The 18695-nt window shown below is 39.6% G+C and overlaps 1 protein-coding gene across 1 annotated transcript in view; it reads right to left on the reverse strand.

The window, feature by feature from the left end:
* Positions 1-88: 88 nt before the first annotated feature.
* The window catches only part of pip4k2cb (phosphatidylinositol-5-phosphate 4-kinase, type II, gamma b), a 25020-nt gene continuing 6413 nt past the window's right edge, over positions 89-18695 (reverse strand). Inside the window, exons 3-10 of the mRNA XM_017692750.1 lie at positions 18371-18467; positions 13154-13303; positions 12293-12439; positions 9674-9712; positions 8403-8516; positions 6679-6949; positions 2911-3014; positions 89-1839 (exon numbers count right to left, since the gene is read on the reverse strand). Of these exons, the coding sequence (XP_017548239.1) occupies positions 1756-1839; positions 2911-3014; positions 6679-6949; positions 8403-8516; positions 9674-9712; positions 12293-12439; positions 13154-13303; positions 18371-18467 (1006 nt within the window). The 3' untranslated portion in view covers positions 89-1755. The remainder of the gene's footprint in view (positions 1840-2910; positions 3015-6678; positions 6950-8402; positions 8517-9673; positions 9713-12292; positions 12440-13153; positions 13304-18370; positions 18468-18695) is intronic.

Raw genomic sequence — 18695 nt, forward strand, 5'->3', positions numbered from 1 at the left:
CAAACGGCAAGGACAAACATTAACCTCTGAGCTTCTGACCATCTCGAGAGGAAACAGTTTCCATCGAATACCATGGCAACCAAAAACATAGTGTCTGTATCAACAGATTTATGTAGGTACTTGGTGTACATGCAAGAACACACACATACTACACGTAATCCTTCTGCCTGAGTTATTGTTATCATCTGACTTGTTTTTCATCCCAGAGATGTTTTCTCGCTTCTATTTTGCTCTTAACTGTTTGTGGGCTGAAAACAACAGAAATGATACAAAGAAGAGAAAAACAAGATGTCAGTGATGATCGAGTGACATCTGATGAGTGAAAACAGCTCAGATTTTGTCAAATAAGCATCTGTAATAAACTGTCAAATTTAAAATAAAGTTACAATAACAGATTGTGTCAAATTTAGGCACTCATGATTAGCAAACAGAGCATGATAGCAAAGGTGATTTAATAATGATGAAATTCACATAAAGTCACATTCAAAGTGACAAAAGCAATGATTATAATTTTACGCTACAAATGATCAAACTGAACACTTTTAAAAAGAAATGATTCTTGGCTGAGGCATACAGTTCTAAGGAAAACTTTTAATCCTGGGGTCTCAAATCGGGGCTACTAGTCTTCGGTTAATTATTATTACTATAATTATTATAAGTTTTTAATATATTATTATTATATATTCCAAGTGAATTTAGAGCATTTCTATCGGTCCATTCATCATTCACCCAAATTGAAAATGATGTTGAAATGATGTAGAAAAATTGCCAAAAAATTAACTACATGGTTTTCTTTAGACAGCGACAATATATTTATATATAGTTGAGTGCATATCGTGTGTATTGGTGTTCCTGCTGAACTGAAGTGACTGCAAAAGAAGTGTTGCAGAATTCTATATTTTCAGTGGGTTAGTTTAATAATTCAGTTCATTCCTTATGTTGTCGTATCCTGAATAAATCCACGAAGGCAGATTTAACTAACTGGCGGTCTAAATTAGAATAATAGCTGAGTTATTAGTAGCTAAACTATAGTCAATTGTGCTAATTTTGCACTGTTTATATTAACCGGGTTTACGTTTGAATGGTTCCTATTCTGTGCTGAGCTCTATTGTTGATTTTATTACCATAATCTTCAGCCTGAGCTGATTTTATGTAGTATATTTGGGTGATTAATCAGTTTTTGGTGGATGAAGCAAGTCTACTAGTCAGATATGAATATTTAGCAGCGGATTAATGAAAAACTTATTTGCAGGGATTTCAGGATAAATTACAAATATGATGTGTCGTTTGAGACCCTTGCGTAAAACTGGTATAGCACTGTCCGCTGAGAGGTTCGTCAGGGAACAGAAGGGGTTCTTCTATTGCAGTGTTCACCCAAGGTGCTCCTGGAGATCTACACACTTAAAAAGATGGTTCTTAGAGGGTTCTTTGGTAAAGAAAATGGTTTTATGTTGAACTGTGATCATGCAACGAACTCATGATGAAAGTGTTCTCGTCATGGTACAATGGTCGTTCAGATTGATAGAAAATGTGTTATATATGGGGCTCTAACAATAGACAGTAACAAGCCTGGCACCATAACAATAGCTGAACCCTTTTTTGGGCTACAGCACATTCTCCGTCAATCTGAGGAACGCTTTAATCATGCAAAGGGTTCTTTGAATGTTCATGGTTCTATAGAGAACTATTTTCTTTCCTAAACAACTTGAAAAACCATCTTTGTAGATCTTCAGAAGAAGGGTTGGTGAAATGGATTCAGTAAGCGATGATGTTGCTGATGAACTCCAGGAACCTCTTGCCGTACTGCTCAGGGTGTACTGTGGAGATCTCTGCACCAGACTAGGAAAATTAGAGACATAAAAAAAATACTGTTAAGGCAACTAAATGCTAATGGCTCCATGGACAGCAACGAAGAAGCCTGGGAGAAGCCTGGTAGGTAGTCATCAAGAATAGAGAAGGAGCTATAAAGTCTCCTTTCTGTGTTTTGCATTACTGCATCAGTGGTCATTACCGGAATCATTTGATCAATTTGTTTTGACCACTTGTGTGTGATAATTCATAACAATGCTGGTGATACTTAACAGTCAGAGAACAGCGCTGTCTGTCTGCCAAAATCGGCCCAATCCCATTTCTTATTTTTACCCCTACCCCTTGTTTTCGAGTGTCATTGCCCCTTGGAACAAGGGGTTGGGGTTGAAATCTTCCCTTTGAAAAGGGACCCTCAAATAAAGAAGAACATTACTTCATTATCAGGCTACTAGTGCTGCTCTGTAGGCAACCCTGCCAGTCTGCAGTGATGGCAGAGGATGGTAAAGTTCAGTTCATCCCTCACTGCTGGGATTTACTTACATTCAGAGAATCATATGTATTCAACGAGTGGGGGCAATTACTTCAAATTCTTCAGTGATATGAAGCTGAAGTCAGCTATTTGCCAGCTTCTTGTTTGAATTTTCCCGTTCCACCTCAAATGGTGCAGCAGTTCTGACTCCTGACGCACCTACTGCACCACTTAAGGTGGAACGGGAAATTTAGCTAGCTAACTACTGAGACATCAGCAGACTACTAGCTTTTTTATGCTTGTTATGAAGAAAATGACATGATTATCGTTAATCGTCTCACATTTGTGGGTTTCTTTGGTCGTTTGTGCAGCCATCTTGCCATTTTTTTCCTCTTTTTTTTCCATTTAGAGTATGTAAATCCTCGGTGTAGAGGGCCATATAACTCTAAAACGGCCTACCCCCCTGTCTCAACAAAAATTAGGACACACAACCCCTAGATGTGAATGTGCAAAACGGAGGAGTTAGGCTAAGTGGTAGGGCCCAGGGTGAAATGGGATTGGGCCAAAATCCACTATAGCCAAAACAATACAATCCTTACACAACTGATTGACTCCATAACTGATTGACTCACCCCGTGTTTGACTGCTTTCGCTGCATGAGCTGCTTTCTTCTTGGTGTCGTAATGTGTCAGAATGTTTATCAGACCCATAAAGTACACCTCACGCTGTGGAGCTCCTAGGATGAAGTTAAAAAAGAGAGATCTTTTAGAACATTCAGTTTTAATGAAGGAACAACCATGACCAAACTGCAAAACATGTAAACATCAAGTCAACATACATTTATAAGACATCTTTATTGAGAATTCTCACATTGAGAACTTCAGCAAGTTGTGAAATTGCTTTTCAGTTTTGACCTGATTTCTAGGGGCAGATTTACTAATGTCTTACAGCCTCTCAAACTCCATTTTGCCATAATAAGATCAAAGTGGTGTCATTGCCATTTTGTGCTGTTGCCTTATTTGCATATGCGTTTCTCTCTCCAAGCGCAGAATAGAGGGAGGAGATTATAATGAAATAAGTGTGTACAAAGAAAACTTATTATTTTTATAACAATAAAAATTTACAATAAGAAACAGAACATGATGAATCTGCGTGGATCATTCAGCTGCACTGGTTCAAGATCAGACCTGAAACATACATGCACCGGCCACTTTATTAGGTACACCTTGCTAGTAAAAGGTTGGACCCCATTTTGCCTTCAGAACTGCCTTAATTCTTTGTGGCACACTTTCAACAAGGTGTTGGAAACATTTCTCAGAGATTTTAGTTGGTTATTTGAGTTACTGTTGCCTTTCTATCATCTCAAACCAGTCTGCCCATTCTCCTCTGACCTCTCACATCAACAAGGCATTTTCGTCCACACAGCTGCCGCTCACTGGATATTTTCTCTTTTCCGAACCGTTCTCTGTAAACCCTAGAGATGGTTGTGCGTGAAAATCCCAGTAGATCAGCAGTTTCTGGAATACTCAGACCAGCCCGTCTGGCACCAACAACCACGCCATGTTCAAAGTCACTTAAATCCCCTTTCTTCCCCATTCTGATGCTCGGTCTGCACTTCAGCAAGTTGTCTTGACCACGTCTACATGCCTAAATGCATTGAGTTGAGGCCATGTGATTGGCTGATTAGCTATTTGTGTTAACAAGCAACTGAACACCTAATAAAGTGGCCGGTGAGTGTATTTCAGACTCTTAACTGGTCTTTAGACTTTAGACTAAAGCCCTTTTGCTTTGAGTGACTCTATAAGTTAATTATGTTTATTTCATTAAAAGTAATGATTGAACATTCCATTCTGTCACTACCAAAACAATCATAACACTTCCCAAACTTCAAACCAGACGTCTGACTGTTTTGTTTGTGACAAATTGAGCTCATTTTCAGCTCAAATTCGCAGCCAGTAAATGACTGGAAAGCACAGCTTTGTACAACTGTACAAATGAAATGTACAATGAAATACAAAAAAAGGTTGAAACTCTGTCTGTCAGTAGTGACAGTCCTTAATATTCCACACTGATTTTCAGACTTTGGGACACATTTACTTCAAAACAATGGGATCTAATGGCTCACCATGTGGCCATGTGGGACAGGGATGCAGTCTCACTTCCTGCTCTGAAATGCAGGGATGTGGCTAAAATAAGGCTCCACCCACAGACTAAAACTGAGGCTGCATTCCATTCCACTCCCTAAGGTCCCTAAGCAGTACTGTCATTCTCGCTGTGCAGTTTGAAGTTCCCTTCAAACTGAACTTTTTCACTCCCTGTGGTTTGGTATCATCCTTTGCAGCACACTTTGCAGGGAACTATGATGGCAATGGAAGTTATGGTAGTAACATAAAAGGTGAGATTTTTAAGCTTTTTATGCTTTTTTAATTTATGACTTAAACTTATGATAAATCTAAATCTTTCAAATCTTCATTTTAAAAGAAATAAAACGATCTTTAAAAAACAGCATTGGTTTGAAAAAAATTGTAAGTATTATTTTCACAAGTGCTAATTTAGGGGTTAGGGTTTGGGACAGACACCTAATGATAATTTTGTACACTATATTGCCGAAAGTATTCACTCACCCATCCAAATCACTGCATTCAGGTGTTCCAATCACTTCCATGGCCACAGTTGTATAAAACCAAGCACCTAGGCCTGCAGACTGCTTCTACAAACATTTGTGAAAGAATGGGTCACTCTCAGGAGCTCAGTGAATTCCAGCATGGTACCGTGATAGGAAGCCACCTGCGCAAGTCCACTCGGGAAATTTCCTCACTACTAAATATTCCACAGTCAACTGTCAGTGGTATTATAACAAAGTGGAAGTGATTGGGTATGACAGCAACTCAGCCACAATGTGTTAGGCCACGTAAAATGACTCAGCGGATGCTGAGGTGTGTAGTGCGCAGAGGTCACCAACTTTCTGCAGAATCAATCGCTACAGACCTCCAAACTTCATGTGGCCTTCAGATGAGCTCAAGAACAGAATAGAAAGCTTCATGGAATGGGTTTCCATGGCCGAGCAGCTGCATCCAAGCCTTACATTACCAAGTGCAATGCAAAGCTTCAAATGCAGTGGTGTAAAGTGCCACCACTGGACTCTAGAGCAGCGTAGACGTGTTCTCTGGCAATCCGATGGACGAGTCTGGGTTTGGCGGTTGCCAGGGGAACGGTAACTGTCTGATTGCAGTGTGGCAAGTGTAAAGTTTGATTTATTATGGTGTGGGGTTGCTTTTCAGGAGTTGGGCTTGGCTCCTTAGTTCCAGTGAAAGGAACTATTAATGCTTCAGCAGACCAAGAGATTTTGGACAATTTCTTGCTCTCAACTTTGTGGGAACAGTTTGGGGACGGCCCCTTCCTGTTCCAAAATGACTGCGCACCAGTGCACAAAGCAAGGTCCATAAAGACACGGATGAGTGGGTTTGGTGTGGAAGAACTTGACTGGCCTGCACACTTCTTTCAGACCTCAACCTTACAGAACACCTTTGGGATGAATTAGAGCGGAGATTGCAAGCCAGACCTTCTCGTCCAACATCAGTGTCTGACCTCACATATGCGCTTCTGGAAGAATTTCCCATTTCAAATCATGCTTCTCCGATGGATGACTCTGGGTTAATTAAACTATATATTAAACTCTATGGATTAAGAATGTGATGTCACTCAATTTCATATGAGTGTGAAGACAGACGAGCGAATACTTTTGGAAATATGGTATATATTATTTTTAAACCACTATTTTACTGTCTTCAATATTCCATATAAAAGCTCAGAAGACACGTGTAGGTTTACTGGTAGTTTTGGATAATAAATAAAATATCTATATTTATGTTGTAGAACCCCTGGTTCCTATTGCCACCACAGGAGAGAAGTCTGATCTCTCTTCACTTCAATCTGCTTCGCTTTGCTGCTATTGTTAAAACTGTGGCTGTTTGATTATGCTTTGAAAGCTGGGTGAAAATAGGGGACAGGTTCTGTGTTGTGTTGGGTTACCTTTTCTCCTGTTTAAGATAGGGAGTTAGGGTAGCCTGTATGCCTTTTGGTTTCTTTTGTTTGTAGTTTAGTAAGTTTGAAATCATAAATTGTTTTGCTTGTTATTTTGGCTAATGCCTGTCCATGAAGCCATCAACCCAGCTTGTTTGAGCTTTTGAAGAAAAGAAACCTGTCATTTTCTGGTTTAAATGATGTGTCTGGTCTGGTGATGTGTCTGGTCTGGTGTCCGGTGTCTGGCCTGGCAGCAGGTCTGGGGAGAGAGCCCACTCTCATTCTCTGTTACGGCCTAACCCTCGACATAGTAACACAATGTACCTTCAAATCAAGCAGATTGAGTCTGTTTTGAACTGTAATGAATAAAGACCCACCAGCTGCACTCTGGATGGCATATACATCAACATATGGGTCAAACTCCCCTGGACCAAAAGGCTTTTGGCTGCTCATATAGCCTGCAATTCCCTCAGGTGAGGTACTGAGAGAGCCTGCAGCTGGAGAACCAGTGGAGACACCATTCTCTGGCTCTTCTTCCTCCTCACACGGCGACTCTCCATAATCTTCCTCCTCCTCTCGCTCTGCTCTCTCCATGTCATGGATCCCTAACAGCAGGCTGTAGTCCATGATCTTTAAATGCACAAGGAACTGTAGGACCCCAAAAGCACAGTACATTTATCACCACGCATACATTTTTCCAAGGTTAGATATAATGGAATAAACACAGTGAACCAATGTTTCAGAATTCCTCCATTGAGTGTTTCAGATGTAAATAGTGTGATTCAGAGTGGTTCGACTTCTTCATAGTGGTGGTGATCGGAACCGGGGGTCGCCATGACTACAACACAAATATAGATATTTTACTTACTATCCAAAGCCACCAGTGAACCTACATGTATCTTCTGAATAATAATGTTCTCATTTGACCTTCTGTGTTCATTTGACCAGGGGTGCCCAAACTATTACATATGACTGTACATAGGTCTGTCTAGGTAATTGACCTAATGTCTTTATATGAATCATGTAGTCAATTATCCCACTGTGTTTTTTTTAATGAATTATTGTTATATGAGTGCTTGTTTCAAAAAGCACATTTAAAAAAACATTTTACCTTAAACATTACAGTTATTTGAAGAAAAAGTGTCAAGCATGATAAATGCTTTTCACGGCTGAGTAAACACTCATCGTCAAGGTTTTAGGTCTGAAGCCTTTTCATGTCTTCCTTCATTTGTGCACTTTTCCTGCTGTTGTTTTAACAGGATCTACACTTGTCAAAAGTTGCTGCTTATCAGAAAAAATATTATCTTTCCTTAAGAGTGAGCGTGAGCCAAGTCGTCCTGTTGCACAAGATAGCCGTTACGTAACCCATTCTAACCTAATTATCAGCAATGATCTTTCTGAGCACATTCAGCAGCAGACTGTCCAGGAGATCAGACTTCTCTCCTGTGGTGGCGATAGGAACCAGGGGTTCTACAACACAAATATAGATATTTTATTTATTATCCAAAACTACCAGTAAACCTACACGTGTCTTCTGAGCTTTTATATGGAAAACTGAAGATGGTAAAATTGTGGTTTAAAAAGTTTTCTTTTTAAGAAAACAATGTCTCAGGCATCAGGCAGTGCGTTCATGACTTTTTCATGTAATAATTTTCTGTGAGGGAGCTTTAAGAGGTGGACGTCTGGTTCCTATCGCCACCACTGTGAACAGTCCTGACACAGTAAGTTTCTCTAGAACAGAGCATTTCACACAGACCCACTCTGAATTCCTTTGTTTACATCTCAACTATTTATATATGTATATATTTTTTTATAAAATCAGTGTAATTTCCCTGTAAACCTTTATGGGTTATTAGTAGTAGCCAATGGGCGGTCATTGCGCACAGATGTGTAAGCATGATTATGGGATTATTAATGTGATACAATTAAGCAATTAAATATTTACATTAAGGGATTTTATCCAAAACTCATGACCACTTCAGATGTTTTATGTAAGTGACCGCCGACCTATAATTTTCAAGAACTGAAAGTACTCATAAACAGTGCTGTTCTCTCTTGTAAATGCATTTGGCAGAACATATAAACATCGTGATCTACTTGCCTCTACATCTCTGTTCAGCTTATCCATGACTTTCTCCTTCTCCTCATCACTGATCCAAATTCGCTGCATGTTGTTCCTGAAGTCCATGTCTTTGAAGGTGGGGAGTTCCTTGACCTTTAACACAAACACGTTTCCATACTTACTTTAACATTCCTTCAGTCTCACTGATTCAGACAACCACTAGATGGCAGCATGCAGATAATTACAAATTAAACTTATGAGTGTAAATACATAGACTAAAAAGAGCATTCTGCAGCCAAAACATGATGAGAATGCATTTTATTTCTTAAAAATGAAGAAGATGACGTCTGCAGTAGTGTTAGTGAAGTTTATGCAGGTTTATTATAGTCCGCCTTCCCAGTTTAACAGATTTTGGCCTCTATTTACCACATTAATTTTCTCTGAGTACACACACACACACACACACACACACACACACACACACACACACATATACACTCAAAATAGTAGCAATAATGCGAACCAATCAGCATTCAGTATCAGTAATGCTAACCAATTAGCACCCAGTATCAGTAATCATAACCTATCAGCACTCTGTAATAATGCTAACTAATCAGCACTCAGTAATGCTAAAAAATCATCACTCAGTAGCAATAATGTTAACCTATCAGCAGTCAGTAGTAATGCTAATTAATCAGCACTTAGTAGCAGTAATGCTAACCAATCAGCAGTCAGTAATAGTAATGCTGTTCAATCAGCATTCATTATCAGTAACGCTAACTGATCAGCATTCAACAGCAGTAATGCTAACCACTCAGCACTCAGTAGCAGTAATGTTAACCTATCAGCGCTCAGTAGTAGTGCTAAACAATTAGCACTCAGTAGCACTAATGCTAATAAGCACATAGTAGCAGTAATGCTAATCAGTAGCAGTAATATTAACCTCTCAGCAGTCAGTAGTAATACTAATTAATAGCACTCAGTAGGAGTAATGCTAACCAATCAGTAGTCAGTAAAAGTAATGGTGATCAATCAGAATTCATTATTAGTAATGCTAACCAATAAGCACTCAGTAGCAGTAATGCTAACCAATAAGCACTCAGTAGCAGTACTGCTAATCAGTGCTCATTAGCAGTAATGCCAACCTCCAGTCAGCTCCGTCTTGATTGTCAGTGTGAATGTGAGCCATAAAATAAGATCTTTCTGGCTTTGTAAACCTCAGGCAGGTAGCAACGAGGTAAAATCGAGAGTAAACCCCAGCATTAGAGCACATTCTACAACATACACAGTGCAACACTTTAAAATCTCACCTTCTCTTTATCACTTGCTTCTCGAGATACCAAAGAGCCCTATAATGAGAGAATGACTTAGGTTAACTATACTATAATGATTACTCTCAAGGCAAAACAAACAATACACCAAGTACAGAGTGTATAAAGTAACACTAAGTGCATGCTTAAATGCTTCTTTAATGGTCAAACGGCCCAGATTCTCTGTTTTTATTACTGGCCCCTGTTGCTATTTATTGGCCTCAACATAAAAACATGTTAACAATGCACACTACACACTTATAAAAAAAGTGGATTCCTCAAGGGTACTTTAGTGAAGATAATGGATTCTATTATTGATTCTATTAAGAACCGTAAACACTAAAAGAACCCTTTGCGTGATTACATAGCTCTTAGATTTTGATGGACAGTGTGCTGTAGATGGTTCTATATGGAACATGTTTTGACAAGGATTATATATAGCATTAAATGGGGTTCTTCTATTTTTAGAGGCTTGACATCATAATAATAAAAGACCCCTTTTTAGTGCTCTACAGAACGCATTTTAAAAAGGTTCTACATAGAACCGTCTGCAGCATTCTGCAATCTGAAGAACCCTTTTATGATGCAAAGAACCCTTTAATAATGCAAAGGGTTGTTTGAGTGTTCATGGTTCTATATAGAATCAGTGTCTTTACTAAAGAGCCCTTGAAGAACCATCTTTTTTAAGACATCAAATTCTTTTTGTTTAAAAAAGGGGGAAAATTTGGTTTTCGATAATACGGGCTCTGTAACCACTGACACTTTTAGTAAAAATTCGCTAAAAATGCTGATTATGTCAGGTAATCTACTGTAGTTGTTCATATTGATTAGCCAGTGATGTATCATGTACTAGATGGGAGATATGAACAACAATTAATCTCATTTTAGGATATACAGTGTAGGTAAACTGTCTGTAGTCCAGTTGAGTTTGATTTATTCTTAGAACAGGTGCAATATATACTATGCAGTGTACAGTGGAAGTGCTAGACGAGCATATGGGACAAAGCAGGCCCACCAGGTAAAAGGAAGATCTACATAAGATGTAGGCGTTAGTAAATAAAAGGTCCAGTTTTGGGCAAATAATGAGCCGCAGACTGGCTACGCAAATGTGTGCTATGGATGCCCTCAAGTGGCCAATCTAGGTAAGAGCAACTGATACTGTGGGTTATAATTCTTGTGTTATTGGTGGCACTATTGACATTTGATATATTTTTTAAACTAATGAAAAAATGTAGTGTACAAACACTAAAAAAAAACTCTAAACTTTGTAGTTCTACAGTTACAGACTGTAGTCCATCTGTTTCCCCACATACTTTGTTACCCTGTACTTCAATGGTCAGGACCCCCATAAAGGTATTACATGGGTGGTGGATCACTTTTAGCACTGCAGTGACACTGATGTGTTGGTGTGGTAGTGTGGAAGTGGATCAGACACAGCAGTGCTGCTGGAGTATTTAAACACCTCAATGCTGGGAACCAAAAATATCCAGCCAACATTGTCCTGTGGGCAGCGTCCTATGACCAAACCAACAAGGTAGGAGTGTCTAATTGAGTGGACACAGTGTTTAAAAACTCCAGCAGCACTGCTGTGTCTGATCTGCTTGCGACAGCACAACACACACTAACAAGCCACCACCATGTCAGCGTCACTACAGCGCTGAGAATGAAACACCACCTGTGGGGGTCCTGACTATTAAAGAGCAGGGTAACAAAGTATGTAGAGAAACAGATGGACTACAGTCTGTAACTGTAGAACTACAGAGTGCTCCTATATGGTCAGTGGAGCTGATAGAATGGACAATGAGTGTAGAAACAAGGAGGTGGACTTTATGATATGGCCAGTTGGTGTACATATGTTTATATTTCATCAAATCTTCTTCTTCTTTCGGCTGCTCCCTTTAGGGGTCGCCACAGCGGATCATCTGCCTCCAACTTGCCCTATCCATTGCCTCCTCTACTTCACACCAACCATCTCCATGTCCACCTTCACTACATCCATAAACCTTCTCTGAGGTCTACCTCTTCTCCTTCTACCCGGCAGCTCCATCTCCAACATTCTTTGCCCAATATATCCACTATTCCTCCTCAACACATGTCCAAACCATCTCAACCTGGTCTCTCTGGCTTTCTCCAGAACTGCTCCACCTTCACTGTCCCTCTGATCTGCTTATTTCTAATCTTGTCCAGCCTTGTCACTCCCAACGAAAACATTTATAAACATTTATCCATCCATCCATCCATCCATTTTCTAAGCCGCTTCTCCGTCAGGGTCGCGGGGGGAGCTGGAGCCTATCCCAGCAGTCTTCGGGCGAAAGGCAGGATACACCCTGGACAGGTCGCCAGTCCATCGCAGGGATAAACATTTATATTTAATTAAATGTGATGACAAAATAAACCCTGTCTTCATCACTGATTGAAGCAGATTAGTTGTGGTCTTTATTTGGATGACATCATCACAACTGTTGTTTGGATTGCAGATATTTTGAAAATCATTTCAGTCATTTAGAATGGTCATGGCCGTTCAGGTGGGTTCCATTGTCAATTTTATTGTTCAGCTCCATGTGTCCACTCATAAAGAATATGCGGGAAACAAATGAGAGCATTTTCCTCTGAAGTTACCTTTAGGTCATACTTCCTGTGGATGATCAGCCTGTGACTGAACATGTTCCTCGTCACAGTGAGATATGTGTCTTCATTATCCACAGTAACACGATACATGCCGAGGAACTGGGGGAGCAGTGTGATGCCGTGGCATGTCACGATGTGCTGAAAAGCACAAATATGAGATTCAGATCCAACGAATGCCAAAAAACAAGCTGTATGTGCTATCTTCTGACGTGATGAGCAAAATCTGCTTAATAGCATTAAAACCTGAAGAAACGCAGACTTCTGGGCATACAGTGTAGAGATAACCAGAAATGAACCTCACTGTCATGAGCTTGTTTGAAGCAAATTCAACCCAGCAGTCATCATGGGAATTCCACCAATTTTTAAAATATTCTGTGTAATTCAGTGTTTGAGATGTAATCAGAGTGATTCAGAGTGGTTTGGTGTGAAATGGTTCAGATTTCTTTACAATGGTGATGATAGGAACCAGGAGTCACCATGACTACAACACACATATACCTTTTATTTACTACAAATAAAAACAAGCATGTCCAAAATAGTAACTTTTCAGGAGAAGAGAAAAAAAAATTTCTTTACTTTTAACTTTTTATTTTTTGGTCCATTCTTCATTAAATTCTCACAGAATGTAAAGGGCAGCTGTAGTGGTCAAATAATGATGAGTCATTTTAGAGGTGGTTGTCTGGTTCCTATCACCACCACTGTAAACATTTCTGACTTGGTAAGTTTTTCTAGAGCATTCACACCAAACCACTCTGAATGACTCTGTTTACATCTCAACCCTTTAATTATGCAGAAATGTTAAAAAGATCAGTGAAATTCCCCTGGACACATCACTAATAAACAACACCATACCTGGTGGTACTCTGACAGGATGTGATGCATATCCTCCACTTCTTCACTGGAGATCTGCTTAATAATCAACGTGTGGTCATATGAGGTCAGCAGCAGCCTGTCTTCCTGACTGTTGCTGTCCTTAATGGGGGGACTGCGGGCCAAAGAGACCTGAATGAAAATAAGGAAAAAGAAACATCAATAATGTTCAGCACCTGAGAAAAGCTTCAGCAGCAGATGGAGCTTCAGGACAAAACATTTCTAGAAAATGAACACTGCTGTTAACCAGCTTTTCTGTGAATGAATAACATTAGAGATAAGCTCATTTGCATACAGAGAATGTTTTATTTATAATCTATTAAATTTGTTATATATATATATATATATATATATATATATATATATATATATATAGCATATATAGCATATACACTATATTGGCAAAAATATTCACATGCATATTGGTCTACTGAAGAGTTCCTTTCACTGTAACTAAAGGGCCAAGCCCCACTCCTGAAAAACAACCCCACACCATAATTCCCCCTCCACCAAACACTTGGCACAATGCAGTCAGACAGTTACCGTTCTCCTAGCAACCGGCAAAGAAGACTTGTCCATCGGAATGCCAGATGGAGAAGCGTGATTCTTCACTCCAGGGGTGGCGCTTTACACCACTGCATTCGACACTTTGCATTGCGCTTGGTGATATAAGGCTAACGGGTGTATAAAATCAAGCACATAGCTTTGCAGTCTCCATAGAAAAATATTGGCAGTAGAATATGTTGTATAGTAGAGCTCAGTGACTTTAAACATGACTGTCATAGGATGCCAAATCTGCCACAAGTCAGTTTGTGAAATTTCTGTCCTGCTAGATCTGCCCCAGACAACTGTAAATGCTATTACTGAAGTAATGCAAGTGCTTTTATTATTATTTATTTTACAATGAGCTGTGCCACAAAGTGGTGGACCACGCAAACTCACAGAGCGGGGCTGTTGCGTTGCATCACTCATTACAGAGTTCCAAAGTGCCTCGGGAAGCAACACAGCACAAGAACTGTGTGTTGCAAGTTTCATCAAATGGATTTCAACACCTGAGCAGCTGCACACAAGCTAAGATCACTATGAGCAATGCCAAGAGTCGACTGGAGTGGTGTAACGCACACCGCTACTGGACTCTGGAGCAGTAGAAACATGCTCTCTGGAGTGACAAATCACGCTTTACTATCTGGAAGTCTGATGGATGAATGTGGGTTTGGTGGATGCAAGGAAAACGCTACCTACTGAAATGCAGTGCCAACAGTAAAGTTTGGTGAAGGAGGGAAAATAGGCTGAGGCTGTTTTCCAGAATTTGGGCCCATTTGTTCCAGTGAAAGGAAATGTTAATTCTACAGCACACAAAGACAATTACACCATTATACGCTTCCAGCTTTGTGGCAGCAGTTTGGGGAAGAGCCTTTCCTATTCCTGCATGACTGAGCCCCTGTGCACAAAGCAAGCTCCATAAAGAAAAGGTTTGGCCAGTTTGGTGTGGAGGAACTCCAGTGGCCTGCACAGAGCCCTGACCTCAACCCCACTGAACACCTTTGTGATGAACTAGAACGGAGATTGTGAGCCAGTCCTTCTCATCTAACATCACTGTCTGACCTCACACATGCTCTTTTGACTGAATGGGCACAGGCACACTCCAAAATCTTGTGGGAATCTTCACAGAAGAGTGGAAGCTGTTTGAGCTGCTAAGAACTTGGTTGGTAAGCTTCACATAGGAGTCATCAATAAAACACTGAGCTCACTGGGATTGTTTTTTATGCAAACACTCATGCAAATACCAGTGTGGATAGTTTTCCTCTGAGGGAATGCATTTGACAGGAAAAAGACTTAGAAAAATATTTCCGTTTACAAAGAAGCTTTGAAAGCAGTAGCACACAAAACAACAACATTTCTACAGCAAAATTATGAAACTGTGGAATTGGTGATTCATTTAACAATGATATGTATTTTTTCCAGTTGAACTGACATGTAGAGTGTCCTAAACCCATCTTACAGTGACAGTACTGTCACTGCAGTGCAGTAGGGAAGCGCAGGAAACAACCTAACATGAGACACAACAATGCAGCTCAGACACCTTCAGTAAACAAAGAAAAATAAAGTATATTTGGTCTTTTTCTTCTATATGTTCATACAGATTTTAAAATAAAAAAGAAACATCTGAAAACAGGGATTTTCTTCTACTTCATTAGTATCGTTCAGATGTCAGTATTTTGGTTTAAGTGATTAAGTGATACTTTTTTTTTTTGATCCCACAACCGGGGAAATTCCACCTCCGCATTTAACCCATCCGTGAAGTGAAACACCACATACACACTAGTGAACACACACACTAGGGGGCAGTGAGCACACTTGCCCGGAGCAGCCCTATCCACGGCACCCGGGGAACAGTTGGGGGTTAGGTGTCTTGCTCAAGGACACCTCAGTCATGGACTGTCGGCACTGGGGATCGAACCGGCAACCTTCCGGTCACAGGGCCAGATCCCTAACCTCCAGCCCACGACTGCCCCCAAAAGAACTATAAATATATAAATGAAGTTGACATTATGAGTTGATAAAGCCTTAGATGTTCAGAAACAGCATTCCTTATTTTACTGATGTGTGATGTTTTTCATTTTCCTTCACTGGACAAACAATAAATCTGTCATTGTTTGACACTCATAGACTCATTTCAGTGTTCATATACAATTTCATGTGTGTATATCTATCATGTTGATCTGTCTGTCTGTCTTATAGACGATAATATATAATGCAGAATAGTTGGAAAATATGTTTGTTTCTTACAGCATAGAATTACATTGAATTAACTTTGCACTGATTCATCAGACATTTTTAGCCGGTGTTAAACTGAACCTCTGTCTTTTACAGTGAACCCACCCATGGGCTAAACTATAACATCACTATAACTATCTCATTTTGGGAGGAATTGTACATGAACGGTAGGTGATAGAAACAAAGTTCTAATGGAATTATAACCGTAGAGTCACTGTAATTACTCCTGCAAACATACGGCTGTGTCTCTAAAGTGAAATTTCCTGCTTTAAAGATTAAACTGCCTTCTAATGATGCGTCTTGGATGTAAAAAGACTATGAGTGCTTTGGAATGGAAACCTGAGGCTGTGTGAATTATTTATTTATTTCGCCAGGTGGACTAAATTATACCTTTAACAAAGAAAGAAATGAATACATCCAGCACTACAGACAATTTTATTAGCCTTTAGATCAGTGTCTAGCAGCCCGGATTTGTTGACGCCACAGGGAATCCCAACCGTTGTGTGATGTATTTGTGTGATGATTGGCCTTTTTCATCTCTGCATTCTTTCTGCTGGACATAGTCATTGCAGGGTAACGCTGCTTGCACTACAGCAATAACAATAACCATGTGATGAGTAGAGCATATACAGCTCACTCAAATGTTTGAGTTTGAAGCAAAAACAGCCTCATCTCAGTTTCAGTGGTTTGTCTGCTGACCATGAGCAGAGGAGAAATGAGTTTGTGCAGTTGATGAAGGAATACATTTTGTCACAGGGAGGAAAAAATCCTCTTTGTCTGCATTTCACCATTGCTGACTAACGTTAACGTGCAGTTTGCGCTTTAAGTTCGCTGCTGCAGCCGCTTTCAGAGGAACAGTTTCATGTTCTCCCTCAGAAGCTGTCAGTATCTGAGAGAGCGAGTACTCAGCAAGGACTAGATGTTTGTGCGCTGTACCTGAGTGTTTGTGGAAAACATCTACAGTGACGTTATGGACCCTGAAGACCCAGCTAACTAGCTTATTGTTAGCAAGCTGTTTCAACATTCCCAGCTAACATGGTTGATCTAGTGTTCTGGTTATAGTTATCAATATCTATTGATTCATAACTCTGTAGATGTTAACTGACTTTAATGACTGACTTTAATTTTTCAACAAATAATTTATATCCTTTATTTAGTTTGGACTCCCGCATTGCTGTGTGTTTCTGTGGTGACACACCTTTCTGTGGTGAGCTGAAGTGATACAAACTGTATTTCCGAGGTTAATATTTGCCTGTAAGGCAGTAATGGAACATGTTTTACCCAGAGTTTATGCACTTATGTTTCTTGTGAAAAGGGCATATTGCTGGCTCTCACAGTCAGAGAACACTGATGGACAAAAACAAGCAGTTTATAAATAGTGAGCTCTATCTAACCGATCAGGCTGAGAGATGCAGTGCTGCGCTGTTGGAGAGAAATTGTGCCTTTTCCTGCAAATCCTGGTGTTTTGAGCTCCATTTTAATGCTGCCTGTTTTTGCCTCAGCAGGTTCTATATAGGACCAACTGCCGCAAATTCTCCAGCAATTTGAAGAACCAATTCACAATGCAAAGAACCATTAAATCATGCAAAGGGTTCATTGAGTGTTCATGGTTGTATCTACTGACTAAAGAACCCTTGATGGACCATCTTTTTAAAGAGTGCTGTCACAATTATTACTATTGTCTGATTCTTATTATTTCAGTATCATTATGATTATTTTCCACAGCTGTTAGCTTTCACAATCATATGTTTCCTTCACAATAAAAAGAATGTACATTGGGTGCCATGTTATATGTTGAAGCAAATATGTGTAAATAAATGGTAAACACATTCACACATATATATTAGCATATATTGTCTTTTTTAATAAAGACGGTGGTTCTACATAGAACCATCAACACTCAAGGTTTATCAGATTGATGAGTATCTCCACTTTTGTCTTAAACATTTTTTTTTTGCTTAATTTAAAAATGCTAGTTGCCTGTTACACTGTGTGGCACATTCATGATAAATGGACCAACAGAAAGGATCAAAAATTTAATTACTATTTTTGGCAGTAAGTGCATTTGTACTTGTAAAAACACCATACTTACACATATTTGTCTCAACATATGACATCAAACCTAATTTACATTCTTTTTATGGTGAAGTAAACATATAGGTGTGAAAGCTAACAGCTGTATAAAATAATTGCAGATTAAAATAATTCTCAGATTGACTGAGAATGTTGTGTAAATGGTTCTGTATAGAACCTTTTTGAAAAGCACCAAAGAGGGTTTCACTGTTGTTGCAAGCCAAAGAAGCCTTTTTGCTAAGAATGAGGCCTAAAAATCTCTAATTATGTTTCTGTTCTTTTAAATCTCAACTCAAACACAACTCAAATCTTAAGATCAGAAGATGCAGAGAACATCACAGTTCCTACCTGGTAGTCGTGGTCCTCAATTCCAAACCGTTCTCGGAGGTTGCGGAAAACCTGCGGGCAGTACTCCTTGAACTTAAAGTGTCCTGGAAGGTTTTCCCTGTGTCGCACACAAAGAATAAGAAACTCAGAGTGACGCTACTGAGAGTTAAACCCTCAGAGATGCTCATGTGGTTTCTCACACTGTATCTTATCTAGAAATATGGATAAGAATACATTAGCATAACTGAATACAGTAGTAACATCCAGAGAAGGCCTAGTGATTTCTGAGAATGTGACAATCAGCATGTATTTAACTCTGCAAGTTCTGTAAAGCTCGGTCATTGGT

The sequence above is a fragment of the Pygocentrus nattereri genome, chromosome 21 (genome assembly GCF_015220715.1).
Source record: "Pygocentrus nattereri isolate fPygNat1 chromosome 21, fPygNat1.pri, whole genome shotgun sequence".
Taxonomy (NCBI): Eukaryota; Metazoa; Chordata; class Actinopteri; order Characiformes; family Serrasalmidae; genus Pygocentrus; species Pygocentrus nattereri.